At 35.9% G+C, this 26,359-nt stretch overlaps 1 protein-coding gene and 1 pseudogene across 1 annotated transcript; both read left to right on the top strand.

The window, feature by feature from the left end:
* LOC125817712 (formin-like protein 5) overlaps positions 1-25,750 on the top strand; it is a 67,624-nt pseudogene extending 41,874 nt beyond the window's left edge.
* LOC125817750 (STOREKEEPER protein-like) lies at positions 3,996-17,089 on the top strand. The gene is made up of 2 exons (XM_049497298.1): positions 3,996-5,365; positions 16,783-17,089. The coding sequence occupies exon 1, from the start codon at positions 4,092-4,094 to the stop codon at positions 5,226-5,228; it is 1,137 nt and encodes a 378-aa protein (XP_049353255.1). The 5' UTR covers positions 3,996-4,091; the 3' UTR covers positions 5,229-5,365; positions 16,783-17,089.
* Positions 25,751-26,359: the final 609 nt, after the last annotated feature.

Raw genomic sequence — 26,359 nt, 5'->3', positions numbered from 1 at the left:
GCCATAGTAGTTATTGCATTGTGTACTACAACTACCTCTCAATGTTTGTAGTCGCCTTTGTCCAGATTTGTAAAGTTGCAGCTCTTTATTCTTCTAGTTTCAGCTTCTTTTTCTGGTCAAGATGCATGATTGCTAATTCATCTGTTTATTGGACACTCAACTTTGTACAAATTTTTAGTGTCATATCTTCCAAAATTAAGGTGTGTACTGTCTGGTTTGCAACCCCTATTACTTTTATATTACGTATGTTTCATTATATACTAAGCTTTCATATTCTTTTGGTTGTGATTGTCTACTCCTCATTCGAATTTTCCATAAACATGATTTTGTGAGTACTAGGATTGAGCGTATAGCATTTCTAAGGACATTCCTTATGTATAAGCGTTAAAATCATTTTTCTGCTGATTGGTGTTGGGAAAAGAATGCACCTCCACGAGGTAGTAGTAAGGTTTGCATACACTCTACCCTCCTTATAGACCGTACTTAGTGGGATTTCATGTGATATATTATTTTTGTTGAAGTTGTGTTGGAAAATTGCCTTCTGCCACAAGGTCTGTAAATTTGAAGAAACTTCAAAGTTTGCTAGTATTTCATTGATGTCCTTCTGCTTTGTTTACTATGTAAAGGTGAGGAATTTCAAGCTTTGGCAATATATTGACTTTATATCTGGCTCTTTTGGCTTTGTTCAAGTGCAAAGGTAGAGGGAGCCACAAGTTCGGTATTTAAGTGGAGAATAATTAAAAAATAGATCTATTATTTTTGAGTTTCAAAGCATTGGTCCCAGATAATTAGTAAATGCATTGGCAATTGATTTGCAATATTTCGCACATAATATATATATACTATATTGGTATCATCAAGGTTTCTTGTTTAGAATTACTCATTACTCAATGATACAATAAGAGTATATATATATTGTTGTGGTATCATTAAGGTTTCTTGTTCATAAATTACTCTTTATAGTATCATTGACTAATAAATAATTTCTAAACAAAAAACCTTAATGATACCAATATAGTGTATATATATATACATTTTTAGTATCAATTAATCGAAATGATCAGCCTTAATAATACTAATATAGTATATGATACGAATTTAGTATCAGTTAAGCGAAATTAGTTGAGGGGTATATAATATAATTATTTAATAGAGTATGAATATAAAGGGGTATATGTTTGTAATTATTTTATTTTTATGGGGTATTTGCTTACCTTCCCCAATATATTAACATACAAAGTTCAATTTTATTTTCAATATATATCAAAATAATACAATAAGTAAAAAATAATGTTAGCAAATATTACTTAAACAACATATAAAAGGTCAAAACATGTATCTTGTTGTAATAAAAATAATAATTTTACTTTTCAAAATTCAAACACTACAATATTTTGAAAATAATGTTAGCAAATATTATGTGAACATATAAACATCTTGTGTATGTTATTTGCATATGTATTTTTTTTAGTAGTGACTAATTTTTAAAATTTGGCAATAATTGATCTATTAATTGTAAATGTCAATGCTATTATTAAAATTAAAAGAGCATGGAATCGACTCTATAGACTCTATTTGGCCCATTTAGCCCGTTAATTACACTAATCAAAGTAGGGGCTAAGCCGGACATCCTTTCCATGGGCCACATCCCCACCCCTTAACATTAGCTAGGGTTAGTTCGAGTCCTGTGTGATAATATTTTAATGAGTCGGATTTTTCCAGCCTAATCGGATGATATTCTTATTTCAATGTTTGAACTATAAGGGATCGTTTGATTTGAATATGAGTTATGATTGGATAAGTTATGTTGGGATTAGTTATGATTAAATAAGTTGTCCTGAGATTATTTCTTATTGAGTGTTTGGTTTGTTGTATTCAAAATAATATATATTGATAAATTTTAAGAACAAGTTGTTTGTTTACAAAATTACCCTTCACTTTATTTAAACTTTTTAAATTTTTCTTTGCGAGCTTTAGTTATTCATTTTTTAAAATAAAATTTTTATCTTATTTAACTTAAATATTTTTGTTTATGTATCCCCGTGATAAGTACCATGTGTATTTAAAAATATAACTTTTTTCTTATTTTGCTTAAAAATAGAACTTCCCTCTTAAGTTTGTTAAAGAGAAGAAAATTTATGAGAAATCAAAATAAAATAAACATAAGAATTAGTCAAATAAATTCATAAATAAAAATTATATTTATATAGTGTAATTTTTTAATAGAAAAATATGTATAATTATCATAAAAATAAAGAGTAGTAAATATTATTATACATGGTATTAGAAATAATGTAAATATACATAAATGTGAAAAATAATGTATAAAAAGGATTTAAAGGGATATATTTGTCATTTACCTATTTTATTCCGGGATAAGTTATCCTGGGATTACTATACCACCCAATGTGAGGGATAACTTATCCTGGTACTAATTCATAATCCTGATATAAGTTATCCCAAGCTTTGCAACCAAACAACGAAATAAAGGGTACTTAAAATTTATCATGGGATTAACTTTTCTTATCCATCACATTAAACGACCCTTAAGTATTAATAATCTCATTCAATTGATACATAAATGACCAAAAAAATATGAAATACACATTCATATTCAAAATATACGTAATCTAAGAATATGGTAAGTAATTTTATAAAATTTTCTATTTATTGACACGTCTTCTTCTGCATTCTTTAACTTCTTCCTCCCTTTCTCTTTCTGGGTCTCTTGCGGCCTCTTTATTGCTCGTTTCGATGGGGCAACAACTTTTACAGGAACACTCGGCTTGATTGTGCAGTGTGATGCAAAAGGAGAAGACATGGAATGACCTGATTCTGCTTCCGATTTGCATCCTGATCCATTATCGCTTCTAGACTAAAAAGAAGATTTCGGGGTTTCTGTTGGGTTTGAACTGGTTTTTGAGTAATGAATCTCTTTTCAACTGGAGGGACTGTCTCAGGTTCTTCACCGCTTTAAATATTTGATTTAAAAAAAAAAACTCACATAGATCTAATTAAAAACGATAAATCACATTTTGAAAGAAGATTTCTTCCTATTAAAAAGCACAAATAAAGCGTGATTGCTCCATCATCTCCCAACCATCCCGATTCCACATGTGAGTAGTGGTGTTGGTGTGACTAGGGGTGTTCACAGTTTGGATAAAAATCGATTAAAATCGAAAAATTGAACCAAATCGATTAAATAAATTGATTTTTATTTGAGTTAGGTGTGGTTTGGTTTTAGATTTTTAAAAATCGATAGTATATGAGTTGGTTATGGTTTTGTACGAAAAAACCCGAAGAAACAACTGAACCAAATCGACAAATTGCATACATATATTTTATTATTATCCATATATAATATATTATTTTTATAAACAATTTCAAAGATCTTATATGTGTTTTCATCAAAATTTATTTAGAATTTACTTACGAAAGAAAAAATGTGTAAGGTGAGAATATTTATCTTATTGATTTTATGTATATGAGTGTGTCTATAACAATTCTTTATAAGATTGAAAATATCACAGTCTCTTTCTTCTAGGACAAAGTCTCTTTCTTCTAGGACAAAATAAGGAATTTTGAAGTTTTATTCATATTAAATTCAATGATCGAAAGTTCTATAATATCAGTTATTCTGACTATTTTCGTTTTAAATGAATTATTGTCACTTTTTTCACGTTTTGAATAAATTGTTTTTTTTTATTTTTGTCTATAATTAATAACCGAATAACCAAACCAAATTGAACCGAAATCGATAACAACCAAACCGATAAATATATATTATATTTAGTTTGGTTTGATTTTGATAATTTTAAAACTGATTAAGTTAATTTGATTTTGATTAATAATCGATCCAAACCGACCCGTGAACAGTCCTAGGTGTGACTCATAAAACTCACGTGGAATAGATGTCTAAATGGGGAAAGTAATTATCCAATCGTAGAAGGCGCGGCAATTGATTAAGACATTGCTTTTTTGTATACATCGAAAAGCCCTACACAAAGCTTTCATCTTTTTGTCTTTGCTTCAACACTCACCATAGACACAGCTGACGGCCGAATAGCTCTCTCTTCTTGCTTGCAGAAACAATGGCCCCCAAAACCAAATCCCGCTTAGTAGACCAGCCTCCTTCTGCATCGTCCTCTGAAGAACAAGAACTGGTGGAGGAATCCCAGGAAGAAGAAGAACAACAATCGGGGGAGGAAGAAGGAGAAGAAAATGAAGAACCCAAGACAGCTCATCCAGTTGTAAAGAGATCCCTCACTCAGAAACTCCAATTTTCTTCTGAGTCCGGCAGCGAGAATGGGTCAGGATCCGAATCGGAAGCCGAATCGGGCCATTCCCTGCCTTCCCCTTCTGCATCGGACTTCACTGTCAACCCCAGTGTTCCTGCTAAAGCTGCTCCCCCATCGAAATCAGTAGCAAAGAGGCCGCAAGAGGCCCAGAAAGAAAAAGGGAGGAAGAAGCCCAAGATTGTAGAAGAAGAGGAGAAAAAATCAGCTGCTACTCCTCGCTTTCTTTGGAGCGATGACGACCAGCTTGCTCTGCTCAAAGGGATTGCTGAATACAAGGCGGTAGAAGGAATGGAACCTAAAGCCGATATGTCTGCGTTTCATGAATTCATCAGAGGGAAGTTGCAGGTTGAAGTTTCAAAGAGTCAACTCAGTGAAAAGCTAAAGAGGTTAAAGAAGAAATTTTTGAGTAATGTGAAAGGTGGCGAGGAGCCAGTTTTCATGAAGGGTCAGGATTTTTTAGTTTTTCAGCATTCAAAGAGGATTTGGGGTGCCCCTGGAACTAGTAATGGAGTTAAGGAGATTGTTACCAATAGCACTAATGGCAAAGCTAAAAAGGCTGTTGAGGTTAAGATGAGTTCTGAACCTAAGAAAAGTGCTAAAGTTAGCAAACCCAAGGATGATGAGAATCATAAGGAAGCTGTAAAGGAGGTGGTTAAGGAGGATATAGTTAAGGGTGATCAACAGGATTTCCAGTCCGAATATCCACGATTGGCTGCATCATTTGAAAGTATGGCTGGCATGTCTACAATGTATCCAAATGGTACTAGTTTTTTGAAGGAGAACATGAGTTTGATTGCTACTGACAAGGCTAAAGTGTTGGAGGAGAAGTGGAAGAAACTGGAGGATGACGAAGCTGCCTTGATGGTGAAGCGCTTAGATTTGATTGCGGAGCATTACAGATTGGTGGTTGATGCAATGAGAGGTAACTAGATGCTGGTGGATCATGTTTCTATTGGATGCTACAAGTTTTGATACTGTTTCGGTTGAGTCTTAGATTTTGTTTCATATATTCTTGTTTCTCAAGACAATTCCTTCTCGCGTTGATGTACTTATGTTTAGTCCGCGAGGTAGATTTGGTTTTTCTGGGTGATTAATACATTTTATTGCTTATTAGTTTTACTAGTGAACTGGTTTGGATGATATCCCTGTGTTGCGTCTTATATATGTTAGTGTGGTATGGAGTGATTGGCTCTTTAAAGGGGTTGCAATGAAATGCCTACTCATTCCTATCATATAATGCCATGTATGGTGGAAGCAAGCCTAGGAAAAGCTGAAGTGGAATGTCTGGAGACGTTCTGGTTCATCCTTTGTAATATGTATTTCGTATTCTAGAAGGAAATATACTTAAATGATATCTTTCTCAATTTTCGCAGCTTGTGTTGATTCACTTTGTTCTCAATTGTTGTTCATGCCAGCTTATCATACCAGTTAATTGATTTGGGGAGGGGGTGGTGGGTTAGTTACAGTTTCCTCTATATATTTCCTTTGGTATAGTGTGCAATGTTTTTTCCTGACTAGACAGTTCTCCAATCCTGGAGTTTTTAAGTCCTATAAATCTAAAGAACTTAAATTATGATAGAAAATTTTCTTACAGGCACTGCTTCTTAGGCGTTTCATTTAACTGCTGATTCTCTATCCTTTCCTAGTGAAGATATTCTGCAGCGCATGAATACGCACACACATACAGCTTTTATTTGTGTGAGCATGTCTACACACTTGCATTTATTATCATTCAATCAACAAACCATTGAGGTCAGTTATTATATGAATTCTCAATATCCATTCGTTTTGTTCAGGTCCGTTGCATTCCTAAACTGAATAATTAGGTCTTAAAAGACAACTTGAAGGTTTCTTAAATCTCTCACACATCTCTCTATGGTATCTACTGACTAGTTTATCTCAACTGTTTGGCGGAATTCATGCAGATCTCTTGGTTTGGTTGTGTTCTGTTTTTAACCAAGTCTACATGGACTTCAAAAGACTTCTGGGATTGAAAACATTTTTCTCCGTGCGACTTAATTCACCTCTTAAAAATCTTAGTTATTGTGTTGTCAAACCTATAAACCAGTGCATTTTGGAGGTCTTAACACATGGGGAAGCCATCTAACTTTATCTTCTATATGTGCTACATGCACTCTGTTAGATGTAATAAGTCCTGACAGTAGTTGTGTTTGAAAGAGTCATCCAGTTTTATAAGATCATAAATTTGTTTTAATATCAGTTCGTTTACAACTTTTATCTTATGAACATGTTGAGCATCTTAGAAATGCAATTTACTGCTGTATAATAGTTTGTGACACAATCATTCTATCCTGGACTATGTTTTTATTGCATGGGATTATTCTAGGATTCTTTCGTTTCAGCCCTCCTTATTTGGCTCTTTCTTTGTCATACCTTTTTCCTGGTAGACTAAGAATAGATATCTAAATTGTTTCTATTGATAATATAATTAAATAATAAAAGTGTGCTTTCTTTTACAACTGAAGCTTTTAGATGAGATGGTTACACACTTCAATATGGTATCAGAGCAGACAGAGGTCTTGAAATCGAATCTTATTGCCACCCAAAAAATCTAAAAGAATTTTCACGTGCTTGGCCCATGAAAAAATCAGGCCCGCTTGCCCGGACGTGAGGGGGCATGTTGAGTATAATTAAATAATAAAAGTGTGTTTATACGTGAGGGGTGTGTGTTGAGAATATAATTAAATAATAAAAGGGGGGCATGTTAAGAATATAATCAAATAATAAAAGCGTGTTTATACGTAAGGGGATGTGTTGAGAATATTATTAAATAGTAAAAACGTGTTCTCTCTAAGCAAAAGGCATTGTTGGAGCAGGTAATGAGTCACCAAGATTGCTTTGTGCACCTATATATCAGGGTTACAAAATACCAACTAGATTAACAAATTCAGAAAAAGGTTGAGAATACGGAGAAGTCTTGAAACAAGTAATATCAGTAGAGATCAAGTACTTATTGGTAGAGGGATCAAAGCATTTATAACCTTTTTGTAGACGAGAATACCCGAGAAAGACATTTAAAGGCCTTGTGCTGAAGTTTATCTTTCCGGAGTAAGGTTATGAACAAAACAGGTGCAACCAAACACACGTGGAGGAAGGGGACACAAATTTTGGTCCGGTTAGAGGTTTGAGCGAGGACTCTAGTACTGCTAAACAGATGAAGGCATGTGATTGATTAAATAACAAGCAGTAATAACGGCATCACCCCAAAAACGTAAAAGGACATGATTGTAAATAAGCATTGTTTGGTCCATTTCAATTTGATGTTTGTTCTTCTGCTTAGCAACTCCATTTTGTCAAGGAGTTTGTGCACAAGAAGACAAGTGCAATATGCCCTCGGATGACATAAAGAAGAGAGAGAAGTAGAGAAGTATTCCTTTTTTTTTTTAACTTGGTAAGGTTGTATTATATCACAAAATAGTACATGGGTTGTACTGAAACCTTATATACAAAAGCCCCAAATTCTTACTGCTCTATGGCTAAATTGAGTCTAAAACATCAATTATAGAGACATTATCATTTGAGTAAAACTGATTACACCAAAAACATAATAGCAAAATGCAGTTGAGCTTCACTTTCTGCACACTATTTTCTATGCTCTCAAAACACCTAGAGTTCCTCTCTTTCCATATTGCCCATCATATTGAAGAAGTAGAGAAGTATTCTCGGGCATAACTTCTTAATGGAAATACCAAATTGATTGCGAATTTCAGCATGGAATTTCGGAAAGATAGAGTATAGCTCAAATCTACTTTTCATTAAAATTAACCACGTTCACTGAGAATAGTCATCGATGAAAGAAACAAAATAATGAAAGCCTAAGGAAGAATTGACACGATTTGGACCCATATATTTGAATGAACGATTTCAAACATTGAGGTGGCCCTGTTATTGACACGTTTTGGGAAAGAGGCACGAGTGTGCTTACCAAGCTAACACGACTCACATACTAACAAAGATAAATTAGATAAACTGGGACCATCTTTTGCAATTTCATGAGACTTGGATGACCAATTTAACTAAGAAGCAATTCAGAAGAAACAACGAAAGTAAAAGCAACATGTGGTGTTGGGATTGAGAGCAGTTATAATCCCTGTGATTTATGTCCTTTTCCAATCACCTGTCCCGTACAGAATCATCAAAGAAGGTTACAACACATTTAAGTTTTTTTTGTTACTTTACTAATTGAAATAAGGTTATATGGACATTCAGGTGCAAAAATGTCTGGCTTTAAAGGTATGGAATGATTTTGAGAATATAATTAAATATTAAAAGTGTGTTCTCTCTAACAACTTAAGTTTTTAGATGAGATGATAACACACTTCAATAGTTTCATTATGCCCCATAGCTCCATCTTATGGAACAATTTTAGCTTTGAAAGGTGTTTCTTGGAGGACATCTCAATCATATATGACTAAAGTTTATCTATTTCTGAATAACTTTAGGTATGTGGCGCCTAAATTATATATGACTAAAGTTTAGCTTTACTCAAGTTAAATAAAAATGTTCAGTTTATTCATATGATTAATAGTCAAACGAAAATGAATGTACTTCAATTATATGTAGCTTAAAATTTGAAGTTTGCATTCTAAAAATTATTTTAAATGAACAAACTTATAATTTTTTACAATGTTATGAATATAACTTAAATGATAATTCTAAAATCGGGCATCATAGCAAATGGAGATGGATGCAATGTGCATCCATGAAATGTGTTTAGATATGAGTTGCCTAATGTATATGTTAACTATGGTTGTTATTGACATGTCTATGTATTTGTTTGCTGATACCTAATTACTATATTCTGATGAGTATTAGCATTTTCGTTGAAATTGAAGTAGCATTATTTTTGCTGAGAATACAATTAAATAATTTAAGTGTGTTTCAAAAAGCTTATGTTTTTAGATGATATGGTTATGATATGGTTTCACACTTTAACAACTTTCATAAGACGTAAACTTTTGGGTTGTTCAAATGAATTTGTGTTTTTAATTAAGAGCAGGATTTAACCAATCTGGTCTTTGACCACAACCAAGTAATATGGGTTTAGGGGTATAAGCCAAAGATCCTGAGGTTTTTCATTTCCAAAAGTTCATAGACTAAGCTATTAGTTGTAAAAATGGCTGAAATTTGGAGGTTAATAGGAAACAAGAATTGAATCTGTATCTATAACAAAGACAATGTGGAAGTATCTCTAATAATCCTCCTTGGAACTTAAATACAGTGTTTTCCTGAAATCGGTAACCTTTTCATCCTATTCCTTGAAACATATTTGTATTGCATCAAAGGTTTTTTCCTCGCACGAGCATTTTGAAGATCATTGTGCAAGAAAACTGGAGTCACCTTTCTGTTTCCCCAAACCAGCCTAGCATGTAAATCTGTATTCCCAAGCTATTACTTTTATGCAGCAAAATTTCTTGCTCTGTATCTTTTTCCAACTAGAATAACTTCAAAAACACATTCTGACACACTTTTGTAGTCCAGTTCTCAGTAGCTGGATTCGGACAGTTCAATTACATGGGCTAACAAGTTTCAATGTTGCCAGTTTAGTTGTTGAATTTTTGATTCATTGTGCCTATAATATGGCCATCAAATTTGAATTTTCAAAAATGCAAGAAGGAGAAGCATATGTTGCATCATAGTGAAATTCACAAATACAACGTTATGTTGGTATTTAGAACTCACATCTCTAACTTAATTCTTGCCTTATCAGAATATTATAACTTGATGAGATCTTCTGTATGCAGGCTGAGCTAGTATTGATTCATTGAAGGGAATAGTTAGAAGAGGGTACTGAAGCTGCAAAATTTCTGGAATATTATATTCAACAGACAGCAACAGGAAGTTATAGTTACTTAAAACAGGATATTGCTTTGTTGAGAAAATGAAACAAAAGACTATTGAAGATTTGCCTCCCCGAGAGAAGCAGATTTTGTTGCAGTACTTAAAAAGAAAAAAATGTGCCAATCCATGTTTCTGAAAGTGATGATGCATCCAGTACTTGGTTTAGCAAGTATGAAGAGCTTTTTTCACAATTGTCACACGTTCCCAGGAGGTACCTAAGAAAAAGAAAAAACCATTTTGCCAAAAAAAATGAGCTCCAGTTCCATCCCTCGCTTCATCTCCAATCCCTGCAACTGTTCTGTCTCCCGCTCCCTCTCCAGGTCCTGCAGCAGTTCCAACCCTCGCTCCATCTCCGGGTCCTGCAACTGTATCACCAGTTTATGCTCCAGTTCCTTCTATTGTAAGTGCCCACTAGCTCTCCTCCAGCTGTGCAGCCTCCTTCTCCAGTTCTAAAACCTCCTGCAAAGCCTCCAAAAGTTAGAACTCACACCAGTTCTTCTAAACCTTTGCCTGTTAATCCTCCAGATAAACCACAAAATGGTCCTAATTCTCCGGGAAATAATCAAGAGCATCGAAATTATTTATTTGCTGCAGTGGTTGGATGTTCCGTTGCAGGAATACCTTTCTAGCTCTGTTGATATTCTGTGTTAAGAATAAAAGGAAAGAAATTACTCCAAATGATGGGCAAAGGGATGGGAAACCGCCTCTGAATTCGAATGCAGGTGTTTATTTGCTGCTATTTATCATGATGGTTAATTAATCTCATCGTATCATTCTTTTTCATTTCATTTCAGTAATTTGTATGATTTGTATTGTCAGGTTCTTCTCTAAATGTCAAGAGTGCATCTGCTGTAAATGATGCTGATCCTCATAAATCTTCCGAAGCAGACGCGGAACTGTCAAAACCTGAGATGAATGCAAATGCTCATGCACCATTACCTCATCCTCCAGGAAAGTCTGCATCTCCACCTACTGGTCCTCCACCACCTCCTCCTCCTAAACCACCTCCTCCGAACCCACCTCTACCTCCAAAAGTTTGCCCTCCCAATTCACCAAAACCTGGTAATTTGCCAAAGCCTTTACCTCTTGGAGCACATCAGTGAGGACGTTCTTCTGAGACCGGGGGAAGTGACTCATTGGGTGAATCTGATGCTCCCAAAACAAAATAAAAACCATTCTTTTGGGAGAAGGTTCTTGCTAACCCTGACCACTCTATGGTTTGGCATGAAATAAAAGCCCGCTCATTCCAGTAAGCTTCGCACTGATCTTGCTATTCACTTGCTCCTGTGAAAGTTTAACTGTTTCTGTTTTTACCATTCTGATTGCTGAATTTTATTACAGGTTTAATGAGGAGATGATGGATTCTTTGTTTGGATACATACCAGGAGACCAAGGGAAAGATGATCGTATAAAAGTTTCCTCATCCTTTGATCAAACCTCACAGTACATTCAGATTATTGATCCTAAGAAATCACAAAATCTAGCAATTCTCCTCAAAGCCTTAAATGTGGCAACAGAAGAAGTTAATGATGCTCTCGAGTAGGGGTGGCAAATGGGTGGATTGGATCGGATTTGGATGGATTGACTTAAAATGGATTGATCACAATCCACCCATATAAAATATGGGTAAATATGGATTTGGTCAAATATGGTTTGGGCAAAATGGTTGTAAATCACTTTAATCTCTTAAGGCCAAAAAATATTAAATCAAAGCTAAATTGTCAAAGAGTCAACTCCGTGACAAGGTAAGGAGGTTAAAGAAGAAATTTTTGACTAATGTGAAAGATGATGAGGAGCCAGTTTTCATGAAGGGTCAGGATTTTGTTGTTTTTGAGCATTCAAAGAGGATTTGGGGTGCCCCTGGAACTAGTAATGGAGTTAAGGAGATTGTTAGCAATAGCACTAATGGCAAAGCTAAAAATACTGTTGAGGTTAAGAATAGTTCTGAACCTAAGAAAAGTGCTAAAGTCAGCAAACCCAAGGATGTTTGAAACATAAGGAAGAAGAGAAACAGGTTGCTGTAACAGAGGTGGTTAAGGTGGATATAGTTAAGGGTGATCGACAAGATTTCCAGTCCGAATATCCGCATTTGGCTGCTTCATTTGAAAGTATGGCTGGCATGTCTACAATGTATCCGAATGGAAAAAGTTTTTTGAAGGAGAAGATGAGTTTGATTGCTACTGACAAGGCTAAAGTGTTGGAGGAGAAGTGGAAGAAACTGGAGGATGACGAAGCTGCCTTGATGGTGAAGGGCTTAGATTTGATTGCAGAGCATTACGGATTGGTGGTCGATGCAATGAGAGGTAACTAGATGCTGATGGATCATGTTCTATTTGATGCTACAAGTTCTGATACTGTTTTGGTGTAGTTTTAGATTTTGTTTCATATAGTCTTGTTTCTCAAGACAATTTCTTCTCACATTGATGTAGTTATGTTTAGTCTGCGAGGTGGACTTAGTTTATCAGGTTGATTCATACATTTTATTGCTTATTCAGTTTTACTAGTGAACTGGTTTGGATGATATCCGTGTGTTGCTTCTTATATATGTTAGTGTGGCATGGAGTGATTGGCTCTATTAAGGGGTTGCAATGAAATGCCTACACATGCCTATCATATAATGCCATGTATGGGTGGAAGCAAGCTTAGGAACAGCTGAAGTGGAATGTCTGGAGACATTCTGGTTCATCCTTTGTAATATGTCATTTCCTATTCCAGATGAACATATATTTAAATGCGATCTTTCTCAGTTTTTGCAGCTTGTGTTAATTCACTTTGTTCTCAATTGTTGTTCATGCCCAGCTTATCATACCAGTTAATTGATTTGGGGAAGGGGTGGTGGGTTAGGTACAGTTTCCTCTAGATATTTCCTTTGGTATAGAGTGCAATGTTTTTTCCTGACTAGACAGTTGTCCAATCCTAGAGGTTTTAAGTCCTGCTATAAATCTAAAAGAACTTAAATTATGATAGAAAATTTTCTTACAGGCACTGCTTCTTTGGTGTTTCCTTTAACTGCTTATTCTCAATTCTTTCCTAGTAAAGATATTCTGCAGCATATGAATGCGCACACACATACAGCTTTTATTGTGTGTGCATGTCTACACTCTTGCATTTATCATCATTCAATCAACTATATTTCAATTCTGAAACCATTGAGGTCAGTTATTATATGAATTCTCAATATCCATTTGTTTTGTTCAGGTCCATTGCATTTCTATACTGAATAATTAGGTCTTAAAAGACAAATTAGGGGTTTCCTAAATCTCCCATACATCTCTCTAATGGTATCTACTGACTAGCTTAATCTCAACTGTTTGACCTAACCCGTGCAGATCTCTTGGTTTGATTGTGTTCTGTTTTTAACCAAGTCTACATGGATTTCAAAGGACTTCAGGGATTGAAAACTTTTTTCTCCGTGTGACTTAGTTCACCTCTTAAAAATCTTAGTTATGTGTTGTCAAACCTATAAATCAGTGCATTTTGGAGGCCTCAACACATGGGGAAGCCATCTAACTTTATCTTCTATATGTGCTACCTGTGGTCCTGCAGTCTGTTAGATGTAATAAGTTTTGACATTTTCTAATTTACTTGTGTCTAAAAAGGGTTGTACAGTTTGATAAGATCATAAATCTGTTTTAACATTAATACTTTGACAACTTTTATCTTATGAACATGTTGAGCATATTAGAAATGCAATTTACTATCGTATAATAGTTTGTTACATAATTATTCTATCCTCAACTATGTAGTTATCACATGGAACCGTTCAACCTTCCTTATTTGGTTCTCTCTGCGTCATACCCTTTTCCTGGTAAACTCAGAATAGATATCTGAATTATTTTTGTTAAGAATATAATTAAATGATAAAAGTGTGCTCTCTCTAACAGCTCAAACTTTTATATGAGATGGTGACACACTTCAATATGATATCAGGACAGGCATAGGTCCTGAGATCGAATCTCACTGTCACCCAAAAAATCAAAAAGAATTTTCACGTGCGTGTCCCATGAAAAATGCAGCCCTCCTGTCCGTACGTGAGGGGGCATGTTGAGAATATAATTAGTAATAAAAGTGTGTTCTCTCTAAGCAGAAGACATTGTTGGAGTGGGTAATGAGTCACCAAGATTGCTTTGTTCACCTATATTAGAGTTAGAAATACCAATTGGATGAGCAAGTTCAGAAGGAGGTTGAGGTCGATGAGGTCGCCAGGAATAGTCCTCAAGAGTTGGAGGGTGTGCTCTCTCTGAGCAGAAGACATTGTTGGAGTGGGTAATGAGTCACCAAGATTGCTTTGTGCACCTGTATCAGAGTTAGAAATACTAACTGGATTAGCAAGTTCAGAAGGAGGTTGAGGTCAATGGGAATAGTCTTTAAGAGTTGGAGGTGGAGCTAGGTTGGAAAAGTTGGAGTGCTGTTATGGCCTTCTTATTTTCTGTATTAGGAGAAAATGCGGAGAAGTCTCGAAAAAACTAACATCCGCAGAGATCAAGTACTTATTGGTAGAGAGATCAAAATATTTGTATCCTCTTTGTAGACGAGAATACACAAGAAAGACACAATTTGAAGGCGTTGTGTTGAAGTTTATCTTTTCGGGGGGTAAGGTTATGAACAAGGTGCAACCAAACATATGTAGAGGAAGGGAAAACAAACTTTGGTCCTGATAGAAGACTGAGTAATGACTCTGGTACTGCAAAATAGATGAAGGCATGCGATTGGTTAAGTAACAAGCACTAATAACAACATCAACCCAAAAACATAAAGGGACATAGTTGTGAATGAGCGATGTTCGAGCTGTTTTTGTTCTTTCGCTCAACAACTCCATTTTGTTGAGGAGTATGTGTACGAGAAGACAAGTGCAATATGCCCTGAGATGACATAAAAGAAGAGATAGAAGTAGAAAAGTATTCTCGGACATTATCACTTATTAACTTCTTAATGGAATATCAAATTGATTGTGAATTACAACATCAAATTTCTGAAAAATAAACAATAGCTCAGATCTACTTTTTGTTAAAAATAATCACGTGCACCAAGAACAATCATCAATAAAAGTAACAAAAAAATAAAAGCCTAAGGAAGAACTGACACAACTTGGACCCTATATATCTGAATGAATGATTCCAAACATAAAGGTGGCTCTATTATCAATGCATTTTGGGAAAGAGGCATGAGTGTGCTTTCCAAGCTGACATGACTCACATTCTAACAAAGATAAACTCGATAAACTGGGGACGATTTTTGCAATTTCAAGAGACTTGGATGACCCAATTGACTATGGAGTAATTCAGATGAAATAGCGGAAGTAGAAGCAACATATGGTGTTGGGATAGAGAACAGGTACAATCCTTGTGATTCATGTCCTTTTCCAATCACATATCCCGTACTCCGATCCTGCACAAGAATAGAATCATCAAAGAAGGTTACAACACATTTAAGTTTTTTTGTTAATTTGCTAATGGAAATAAGATTATATGGACATTTAGGTGCAAAGAGGATTGCTTTAAAAGGTATGGAATGATTTTGAGAAGATAATTAAATAACAGAAGTGTGCTCTGTCTAACAACTTAAGCTTTTAGATGAGATGGTCACATACTTAATGATTTTATTGTACATTTATGTATATCTTGTATATACATTTTTTTAAGCAGCGACTCAGTTTTAAAATTTGGCAACAACTGAACAACTGGTTCTATTAAATGTAAATGTAAATGTTAATGCTATTATTAGAAATTAAAAGAACACGAAATCCAATCTGTAAATCCGATCTGGCCCATTTATCCCGTTAACTACACTAACAAAGGTATGGTTCTGAGCCGGACATCCTTTCCCCGTGCCCAATTCCCACCCCTTAACATTAGTTACGGTTTGCCCGAGTACTGTGTGACCACATTTTTATGAATCAGATTGTCCCAGCGTGACCGGATGATATCCTTACTTCAATGTTCGAAATATAATAATTAATAATCTCATTAATGACCAATAAAAATTATGGAATAGACATTTATATTCAAAATATACGTAATCTAAGAATATGGTAAGTAATTTTATGAAAATTTTCTATTTATTGATACAGCTTCTTCTGCAATCTCAAGCTTCTTCCTCCCTTTCTCTTTCTAGGTTTCTTGCGGCCTCTTTGCTGCTGGTTTCGATGGGGCAACAGCTTTTGCAGAAACACAAGGAAGAAGAGAAACAGGTTGCTGTAAAAGAGGTGGCTAAGGAGGATATAGTTCAGGGTGATGAACAGGACTTCCAGTCCAAATATCCACGTTTGGCTGCATCATTTGAAAGCATGGCTGGCATGTCTACAATGTACCCGAATGGAACAAGTTACTTGAAGGAGAAGATGAGTTTGATTGCTACTGACAAGGCTAAAGAGTTGGAGGAGAAGTGGAAGAAACTGGAGGATGACGAAGCTGCCTTGATGGTGAAGCGGTTAGATTTTATTGCGGAGCATTACAAATTGGTGGTTGATGCAATGAGAGGTAACTAGATGCTGATGGATCATGTTCTATTCGATGCTACAAGTTCTGATACTGTTTCGGTGGAGTTTTAGATTCGTTTCATATAGTCTTGTTTCTCAAGACAATTTCTTCTCGTGTTGATGCGCTTATGTTTAGTCCGTGAGGTAGATTTAGTTTATCAGGTTTATTCCTACATTTTATTGCTTATTTAGTTTTACTAGTGAACTGGTTTGGATGATATCCGCTGTGTTGCTTCTTATATATGTTAGTGTGGTATGGAGTGATTGGCTCTATTGTTGAATTGCAATGAAATGCCTACACATTCCTATCATATGATGTATGGTGGAAACAAGCTTAGGAACAGCTGAAGTGGAATGTCTGGAGACATTCTGGTTCATCCTTTGTAATATGTCATTTCCTATTCCAGATGGAAATATATTTAAATGCGATCATTCTCAGTTTTTGCAGTTTGTGTTAATTCACTTTGTTCTCAATTGTTGTTCATGCCAGCTTATCATACCAGTTAACTGATTTGGGGAGGGGGTGTTGGGTTAGTTACAGTTTCCTCTAGATATTTCCTTTGGTATAGAGTGCAATGTTGTTTCCTGATTAGACAGTTCTCCGATCCTAGAGGTTTTAAGTCCTGCTATAAATCTAAAAGAACTTAAATTATGATTGAAAATTTTCTTACAGGCACTGCTTCTTAGGTTTTTCTTTTAACTGCTGATTCTCTATTCTTTCCTAGTGAAGATATTCTGCAGCACATGAATGGGCATACACATACACCTTTTATATGTGTATGCGTGTCTACACACTTGCATTTATCATCATTCAATCAACTATTATTTCAATTCTGAAACCATTGAGGTCAGTTATTATATGAATTCTCAATATCCATTCGTTTTATTCAGGTCCATTACATTCCTATACTGAATAATTAGGTCTTAAAAGACAAATTAGAGGTTTCTTAAATCTCCCACACATCCCTCTATGGCATCTACTGACTAGTTGGATCTCAACTTTTGGCATAACTCATGCAAATATCTTGATTTGATTGTGTTCTGTTTAACCAAGTCAACATGGATTTCAAAAGACTTCAGGGATTGAAAACTTTTTTTTCTCCATGCGACTTATGTTCACCTCTTAAAAATCCTACTTATCATGTTGTCAAACCTATAAACCAGTGCATTTTGGAGGTCTCAACACATGGGGAAGCCATCTAACTTTATCTTCTATATGTGCTAAGTGCACTCTGTTAGATGTAATAAGTTCTGACATTTTCCAATATACTTGTGTCTAATAGTGTTGTCCATATAAGATCTTAAATCTGTTTTAACATCAGTTCTTTGACAACATTTATCTTATGAACATGTTGAACATCTTAGAAATGCAATTTACTGCAGTATAATAGTTTGTTACACAATAATTCTATCCTGAACTATGTTTTTATCGCATGGAACCGTTCTAGGATTCTTTTCGTTTTAGACCTCCTTATTTGGCTCCCTCTCTGTGATACCTTTTTCTTGGTAGACTCAGAATAGATATCTAAATTGTTTCTGTTGAGAATATAATTAAATAATAACAGTGTGCTCTCTCTAACAACTTAAGCTTTTAGATGAGATGGTGACACACTTCAATAGTTTCATTATGCACCATAGCTCCATCTTATGAAACAATTTTAGCTCTGAAAGATGTTTCTTGGAGGACATCTCAATAATATATGACTAAAGTTTATCTATTTCTGAATAACTTTAGGTATGTGGTGCCTAAATTATATATGATTAACGTTTAGCTTTACTTAAGTTCAAGCAAAAATGATTCAGTTTATTCATATGATTAAAACTCAGATGAAAATGAATGTATTTCATTTATATGTAACCTCAACTTTGAACTTTGCATTCTAAAAATATTTTAAATGAACTAATTTATAATTTTTTGTGTTATGAATATAACTTAAATGATAATTCTAAAATTGGGCATCATAGCATATGGAGATGAATGCAATGTGCATCCTTAAAATGTGTTTAGATATGAGTTGCCTAATGTATATGTCTACACATTTGTTTGTTGATACCTGATTACAATTTTCTGATGAGTATTAGCATTTTCGTTTGAAAATGAAGTAGCCTTATTTTTGTTGAGAATACAATTAAATAATTTAAGTGTGCTTCAAAAAGCTTATGTTTTTAGATGAGATGGTTATGAGACAGTTACACACGTCAACAACTTTCATAAGAGGTGAACTTTTGGATTATTTAAATGAATCTGTGTTTTCAATTAAGAGCAGGATTTAATCAATCTAGTCTTTGCCCACAACCAAGTAATATGGGTTTAGGAAAAGCTCCTGAGGTTTTTCATTTCCAAAAGTTCATAGACTAAATAGGAGATGATGTACTGTCGTAAAAAATGCTCTCCGGCACACTTCCGCAAAACTCTCTATCTCCTACTTTCTAGGAGAGAGAGAGTACCCTCTCTCCAGCAGGTCGCCTGAGAACTACCAACCTCATCCTTCCCCTCAGCTATCTTCTTTTGTGATGGCTTTCCCCCTTCCTTCACCTCAGTTTCCCTCCACAGACATGGGGAAAATAGGATTTATTTCCACGCCGGTTTCAAGTTATTCTATATTACCGTATCGACATCTGGCAAGGAAGTCTGGTTTGATTGGGTGGAGCGATGTAGAAATAGGATGAGATGAATAACTCTCAGCAAAAAAGTGATGGAGTGGATTTGTTTTGTCCTGAAAGAAGCCTCAAACGACAACAAGAATCTTGTGAGGAGATGGAGAATGAAGGACCAAATGGCAGAGTATTTTAATACAAGGAAGTTTAATGCTCACGGAAGATTTATGAGTCTTTTGTCTCTAAAAGGAGCAGACAGAGCAGTAGTTATACTGCCAAAAGCTTTTAGTGCTGGTTGGAAAGACATTGTACTCAAGATAGGAAACTTCATTAATTATTCATCACCAAGAACATTAAAAGCTCCTCACAGAATGGTTGATACTAACCACTCGTATGCCAAGGTTGTTGAGGACAGTATATACCACTGAAGTTCCAGAAAGCAAAAGGCAAGAGATTTTCCACTACTGCTACAATTGAGTATGGTGGTGCTTGGAAGATGTATCACAGGAAACATCGGCAATCTTAGCTCTGAGATGCCTACCTTCTCTGAGGTTAGGAAATGGGCATCGTTAATTTGGAAGAAAGTTTTTGGGTTAACATCTACGAGATGATAGACAATACTTTCCTTTTTGAATTCCCCAGTAGGAATATGGCTGAGCAGACACTTCAAGGAGGGTGGACCTGGAAGAAACCTAGGGTTTGGTTAGAATGGTGCAACCCTATAGCTGGGTACACACCGGTGGCACAGAAGAGCAAAATGTCTTGGATCAGAGCGATTGGGCCACCTCTTCACTTATGGTTGCATGAAATTTTCCGACATATTGGAGACCTTTGTGGTGGCTGGATATACTTAGGTATGCCTTTGGGAGCATAATCTAAATCCAAAGGAATTTGGGACTCAGTAGTGGAAAAGTGTGAGAAGAAATTGACAAGGTTGAAATCTCAGTATTTGTCCCTCGGAGGTAGACTCACTTTGATTAATGTTGTCTTGGATGCTTAGCCTACTTAATGCTGTCCCTATTTCCAATCCCTCCTAGAGTCATTCAATGGCTGGACAAGGTCAGGAGATCCTTCCTTAGCAAGGGAATAAGGATTAAAGAGCTTTTCACCTAGTCAAGTGGAAGGAAATCATCAGAAGCAAGAGAAGAGACGAGGGGGATTTGGAATTAGGAATTTGAAGCATCATAACAAAGCTTTGAAGCTTAAATTGCTCTGGAGTTATTCACAGGCACCTCAAACACTATGGAGCAGAGTCATAAAGAGCTAGTATGGGGAAGAGGACAGTTGGGTCTCCAAGGAGGTCAATACTCCATATGGAATCAATCTTTGGAGGACTATCAGAAGCTACTGGACTTTTCTCAAAAATCACTCCCACATCAGAGTGGTTAATGGGAACAAGACTAGGTTTTTGGAAAGACAAATGGATTGGGACAATGAGCCTTGAAGACATATTCCGAGATTTATTTGTTATAGCCTTAGACCAACATAAATCAGTTGCCGAGATGTGGACACAACAACGGTGGGACCTTAGATTCAGAAGAATGTTGAATGATTGGGAGATACCTAGACTTACGGAACTGTTTAAGCAGTTGGAGAATTGTTTTCAAGGGTTGCAAGAAGGTGCATATTGCCTATGGTGGAGTGGACATGTAAGTGGAACATATAAGGTCAACTCAGGGTATAGGATTTTGAACCAGGTAGAGCCACATATTACTAACTGGCCTTGGAAGCATATTTGGAAAACTAAGATACCTTACAAAGTATCTTGTTTCACCTGGTTTCTAGGCTCTAGCTAAAAAAACAATTTTGACACATGAAAATTTGATCAAAAGGAATATTGCTCTCTGCTCTAGATGTTTCCTTTGCGAAAAGGAAGCTGAGATAGTAAACCATTTGTTCCTACACTGCAGTATTACATATCAACTATGGAAGATTTCATCAATCTCAGAGGCATAGCCTGGACAATGCCAAACAAGATTGGTGACACTCTTTTTAGCTGGGAGGAAGCAGGAGCGGGTGCAGGAAACAAAGAGAGATGGAGGATCATTCCATCATGTATTTGGTGGACTATTTGGAAGGAAAGAAATGATAGATGTTTTGAGGATAGGAGGAGTTTAGTACAGGATATTAAGCTAAAATGCATTTTGCTTTTCTGTTTTTGGTGTACTAAACTGTATTCTATTGACACTGAATCAGTCCTAGATGTCCTAGTCACCATTTAGCTTTGGTTTCATATCTGGTATATTCAATATCTATTCCATTTGTAAATTGTTTTTTTCAGTACTACCTAAGTACTGCTTTTAATACAAAATTACCTTACAAAAAAAAGTCCATAGACTAAGCTATTAGTTGTAAAAATGGCTGAAATTTGGAGGTTCATAGGAAACAAGAATTGAATCTGTATCTATAAGCTGAAATATCTCTAATATTCCACTTTGGAACTTAAATACGTTGTTTTCCTGAAATGGGTAACCTTTTCAACCTATTGCTTTCAACTTATTTGTATTGCATCAAAGGTTTTTTCCTCGCACGAGCATTTTGAAGATCATTGTGCAAGAAAACTGGAGTCACCTTTCTGTTTCCCCAAGCCAGCCTAGCATGTAAATCTATTACCAAGCTGTTGCTTTTATCTAGCAAAATTTCTTACTTTGTATCCTTTTCCAACTAGAATAAGGAAAAAAACATTCTGACACTTTTGTAATCCAGTTCTCTGTATCTGGATTCGGACAGTTCAATTACAGAGGTTAACAAGTTTCAATGCTGCCAGTTTAGTTGTTGGATGTTTTGGTTCATTGTGCCTATAATAAGGCCATCAAATTTGAATTTTCAAAAGATGCAAGATGGTAAAGCATATGTTGCATCATAGTGAAATTCACAAAAACAATGTTATGTTGGTATTCGGAACTCACATCTCTAACTTAATTCTTGCCTTGTCAGAATACTGTAACTTGCTAGTATGGACTCATTGCAGGAAAGAGTTAGAAGAGGGTACTGAAGCTGCAAAATTTCTGGAATATTATATTCAACAAACAGTCACAGGAAGTTATAGTTACTTAAAACAGGATATAGCTTTGTTGAGAAAAAGAACCTTACAAAAGGCTATTGAAGATTTGCCTTCCCGAGAGAAGCAGATTTTGTTGCAGTGCTTAAGAAGGAAAAATCTTCCAATTCTGATAGTGACGATGCATCCAGTACTTGGTTTAGCAATTACGAAGAGATTTTTTCACAATTGTCAAGCGTTCTCAGGAGGTACCTAAGAAAAAGAGTCCATTTTTGCCCAAAAAAAAGGCTCTGAGAAAAAGAAAAGAAACCATTTTTGCCAAAAAAACGTGCTCTTCCTTCCCTCACTCCATCTCCAATCCCTGCAACTGTTCTGTCTCCCGCTCCCTCTCCACATCCTGCAGCAGTTCCAACCCTCGCTCTATCTCCAGGTCCTGCAACTGTATCACCAGTTTCTACCTCCAAAAGTTGGCCCTCCTAATTCACCAAAACCTGGTAATTTGCCAAAGCCTTTACCTCTTGGAGCACATCAGTGAGGACGTTCTTCTGAGACCGGGGGAAGTGACTCATTGGGTGAATCTGATGCTCCCAAAACAAAATAAAAACCATTCTTTTGGGAGAAGGTTCTTGCTAACCCTGACCACTCTATGGTTTGGCTTGAAATAAAAGCCGGCTCGTTCCAGTAAACTTCGCACTGGTCTTGCTATTCACTTTGCTCCTGCGGGAGTTTAACTGTTTCTGTTTTAACCATTCTGATTAATGAATATTATTACAGGTTGAATGAGGAGATGATGGATTCTTTGTTTGGATATATACCAGGAGACCAAGGGAAAGATGATCGTATAAAAGTTTCCTCATCCTTTGATCAAACCTCACAGTACATTCAGATTATTGATCCTAAGAAATCACAAAATCTAGCAATTCTCCTCAAAGCCTTAAATGTGACAACAGAAGAACTTTATGATGCTCTTGATGAGGGTAAATCTCTCTCTCTCCCTATGGTGGCTGTATGAATCCTCTTAGAAATTCCATTTTGGTCCAATTCACTCCAGGACTAAATATTTTATCTTGAAGGATAATTTTTGGATTATCTAATACTAGAGGACTGTCCGTCTCACGTTGACCCTACGTTGATATATATGTCTCTAACAAAACTAATAGGCTCTTGGCAAACACCTGAGTAAATATGCATCAATATGATCCCGACTAGTTGGTATCACGTATAGACTATACGCATGATTTGATTCATTTTGTTCTATTCTTAGCTAAGTTCGCATTGATTGTGAGAAAATATAGGGATAACTTTCCTACATATGGTTTTCGGTTTACCTTTGTTCTCTTCTGACGCCTGAATTTATCATATTGTTTCACCTGCAAACAGTACATTTGGGAGTCTATGTATGACATGCTAAACCATCTCAGTCGACCTTTTCTAATTTATCCTCTACACGTGCTGCTTGGCCTCTCTGTCAGATGTGTTTATTTTAATCTTTTCAAATTTTGTAAAATCGCATTTCTACAACACTTAGATTGTGGAGATATTGGACCTTAGCAACCCAACTTTCGCTTCCATATAACATTGTTAGATATGTGAACATGTATTTGAATTAAATCAGTATCTTAACATCCGCATTTGCTGTATTTACTCTTGTGTTTAAGGGAAAGAAAAAGTCCCATCTAAAATATTCATTACGTGTGTTGCAACATGCCAACGATCACCTAGATACCAATCACAAAAACTTTAAGGGATGAGAAGACCAGTAAGATGAATTTGTACTCTTTGAATGATAGCATATGCTTATTTTGTTACAACTGGATATGTTAAAAATAATGTTCTAGTTCAGCTTGCAAAATTAAATGTGGCAAAGTTTGTAGAGCATGAAGTTAATTGGAAAACTATGGTATTACTTCAATCATTTACATTTGGTATGGTACTTGTTTGATACACTGCTTTTTAAAAGATGTTCTACACAATCCCAAGGAAAATATTGAAGTTTCACGATGACAAAATTCCCTTATTTTGATGTACCTTGCCACATACAATCGATCTTATCTGCTATTTAATATTAAATCGTGAAAGGATTGACGTCAATTGGTACTTCAACTTAGATCTTGCAATATTTGTACAGTTCAATTATGTATTATTTTCATCAGGAAGATTCTGAAGCTCAACTCTTTTACTTAAGTCTCTTATCAGGTAATGAGCTGCCTCCTGAACTCAGACGAACTCTCTTGAAGATGGCACCAACAACAGATGAGAACTAAAACTCAGAGTATTTGCTGGAGACATTTCTCAGTTCGGTCCTGCTGAACGTTTTCTTAAGTCCATAGTTGCAATTCCATTTGCATTCAAATGGATGGAAGCAGCAAACTCTGATTATTTGCTGGATACATTTCTCCTCTCGGTCCTGTTGAACGTTTTCTTGAGTCCATGGTTGCAATTCCATTTGCATTCAAATGGATGGAAACATTGCTGCTCATATGTTCTCTTCAGGAAGAAGTTTCTTCCATTAAAGAGTCCTTCGCAACCTTGGAGGTAAAGAGTAAAATATTGAGTTTCTTATAATTTGATGGTTGCAGTTTAGGGTGAAATTTTTTTGTTATTCTTCTTTGGCATCAGTTTTTATCTGTTGATTTTCTGCTTGGTGGTTTGCCAACTATACATTGTGACTTGTAGGTCGCATCTAAGGAACTGAGAAACAGCAGACTCTTCCTGAAACTTCTTGAAGCAGTTCTAAACACTGGCAACAGCATGAATGATGGTGCGCAGGCATTCAAGCTTGACACTTTTGAAACTCTCAGATGTGAAAGGAACTGATGGAAAGACCACTCTTGAACTTTGTAGTTCAGGAAATCATTTGATCTGATGGATTAAGAGCAGCACATAGATTAAAAGAGAACCAAAGCACTACCAGTGTGCAGACAGAAGATTTTGTAGAGGATAATGCTCAGGAGTCGGCAGATTATCACCGTAACCTTGGTCTTCAGGTGGTTTCAGGTTTAAGCAACGAGCTTGAGAATGTAAGAAAAGCTTCACTTATTGATGGCAAGAATTTAAGTTCAGCTGTCATGAAGCTTAGTTAGCCACTAGTGAAAACTAAAGAGTTTCTGGACACTGATATGATGAGCTTGGAGGATGAAAGTAAGTTCCGTGATCCACTCACAAATTTTATCCAACATGCAGAACAGGAGATTACTTGCATCCTAGAAGAAGAGAAACAGATAATGTCTTAAGAGCACAGGAGATTACTTCCATGGAAATTCAGGGAAGGACGAAGGCTTGTGTCTCTTTTCAGTCGTTAGTGATTTCTTAATTATGTTGGACAAGGAATGTACTGTGGTGAGAAACTCAAAAAAAATACCAGTTAAGACTCCTAGAAAAGGGGCATTAACATCTCCTTCCCAAGAATCTTGTCCTGAGTCTTTGCCAGACATACGTAAACAACTATTTCCTGCAATCCAGGTGCGATAGATGCACGATTCTAGTTCAGATAACGAGAGCTCAAGCTCATAGCTGTCTGTTTAGGTATGTCTATCAAGTATATAAATCAGTTTCCATGAAACTAGGAAAAGAGGACTGATGAGTTATAACTTAGCTGTTTTGATGTGTAGGTGTCAGAGTACTTTGGAGCTAATATGGCTTGGATAATAGTCTACAGAAGCATGTATTTAACGACTATATGAGGCCTAAGGTGTGCCTCCTATGCCCCAGTTAGCGAATACATGCCCTTCGAGATAGAGGGAATAGACATTTTGCTTCAATGCTCTCTTAGAGCCCTAGCGCTAGCTGTAGGAAGAATGACTATAGTACAGATGCCATAGTAGTTATTGCATTGTGTACTACAACTACCTCTCAATGTTTGTAGTCGCCTTTGTCCAGATTTGTAAAGTTGCAGCTCTTTATTCTTCTAGTTTCAGCTTCTTTTTCTGGTCAAGATGCATGATTGCTAATTCATCTGTTTCTAATTCATTTTGTTTCTCTCCTGGACACTCAACTTGGCACAACCTTTTAGTGTCATATCTTCCAAAACCAAGTTGTGTACCGTCAGCTTTGCAATTCCTACTAACATCTGCCTTTATGATATTTACTACATTTCATACGTTTCATTATTATACTAAACTT

The sequence above is a fragment of the Solanum verrucosum genome, unplaced genomic scaffold (genome assembly GCF_900185275.1).
Source record: "Solanum verrucosum unplaced genomic scaffold, falcon-dt-bn FXZP01000280.1, whole genome shotgun sequence".
In the NCBI taxonomy this organism is placed as follows: Eukaryota; Viridiplantae; Streptophyta; class Magnoliopsida; order Solanales; family Solanaceae; genus Solanum; species Solanum verrucosum.
This window is presented reverse-complemented; position numbering and strand designations above follow the sequence as displayed.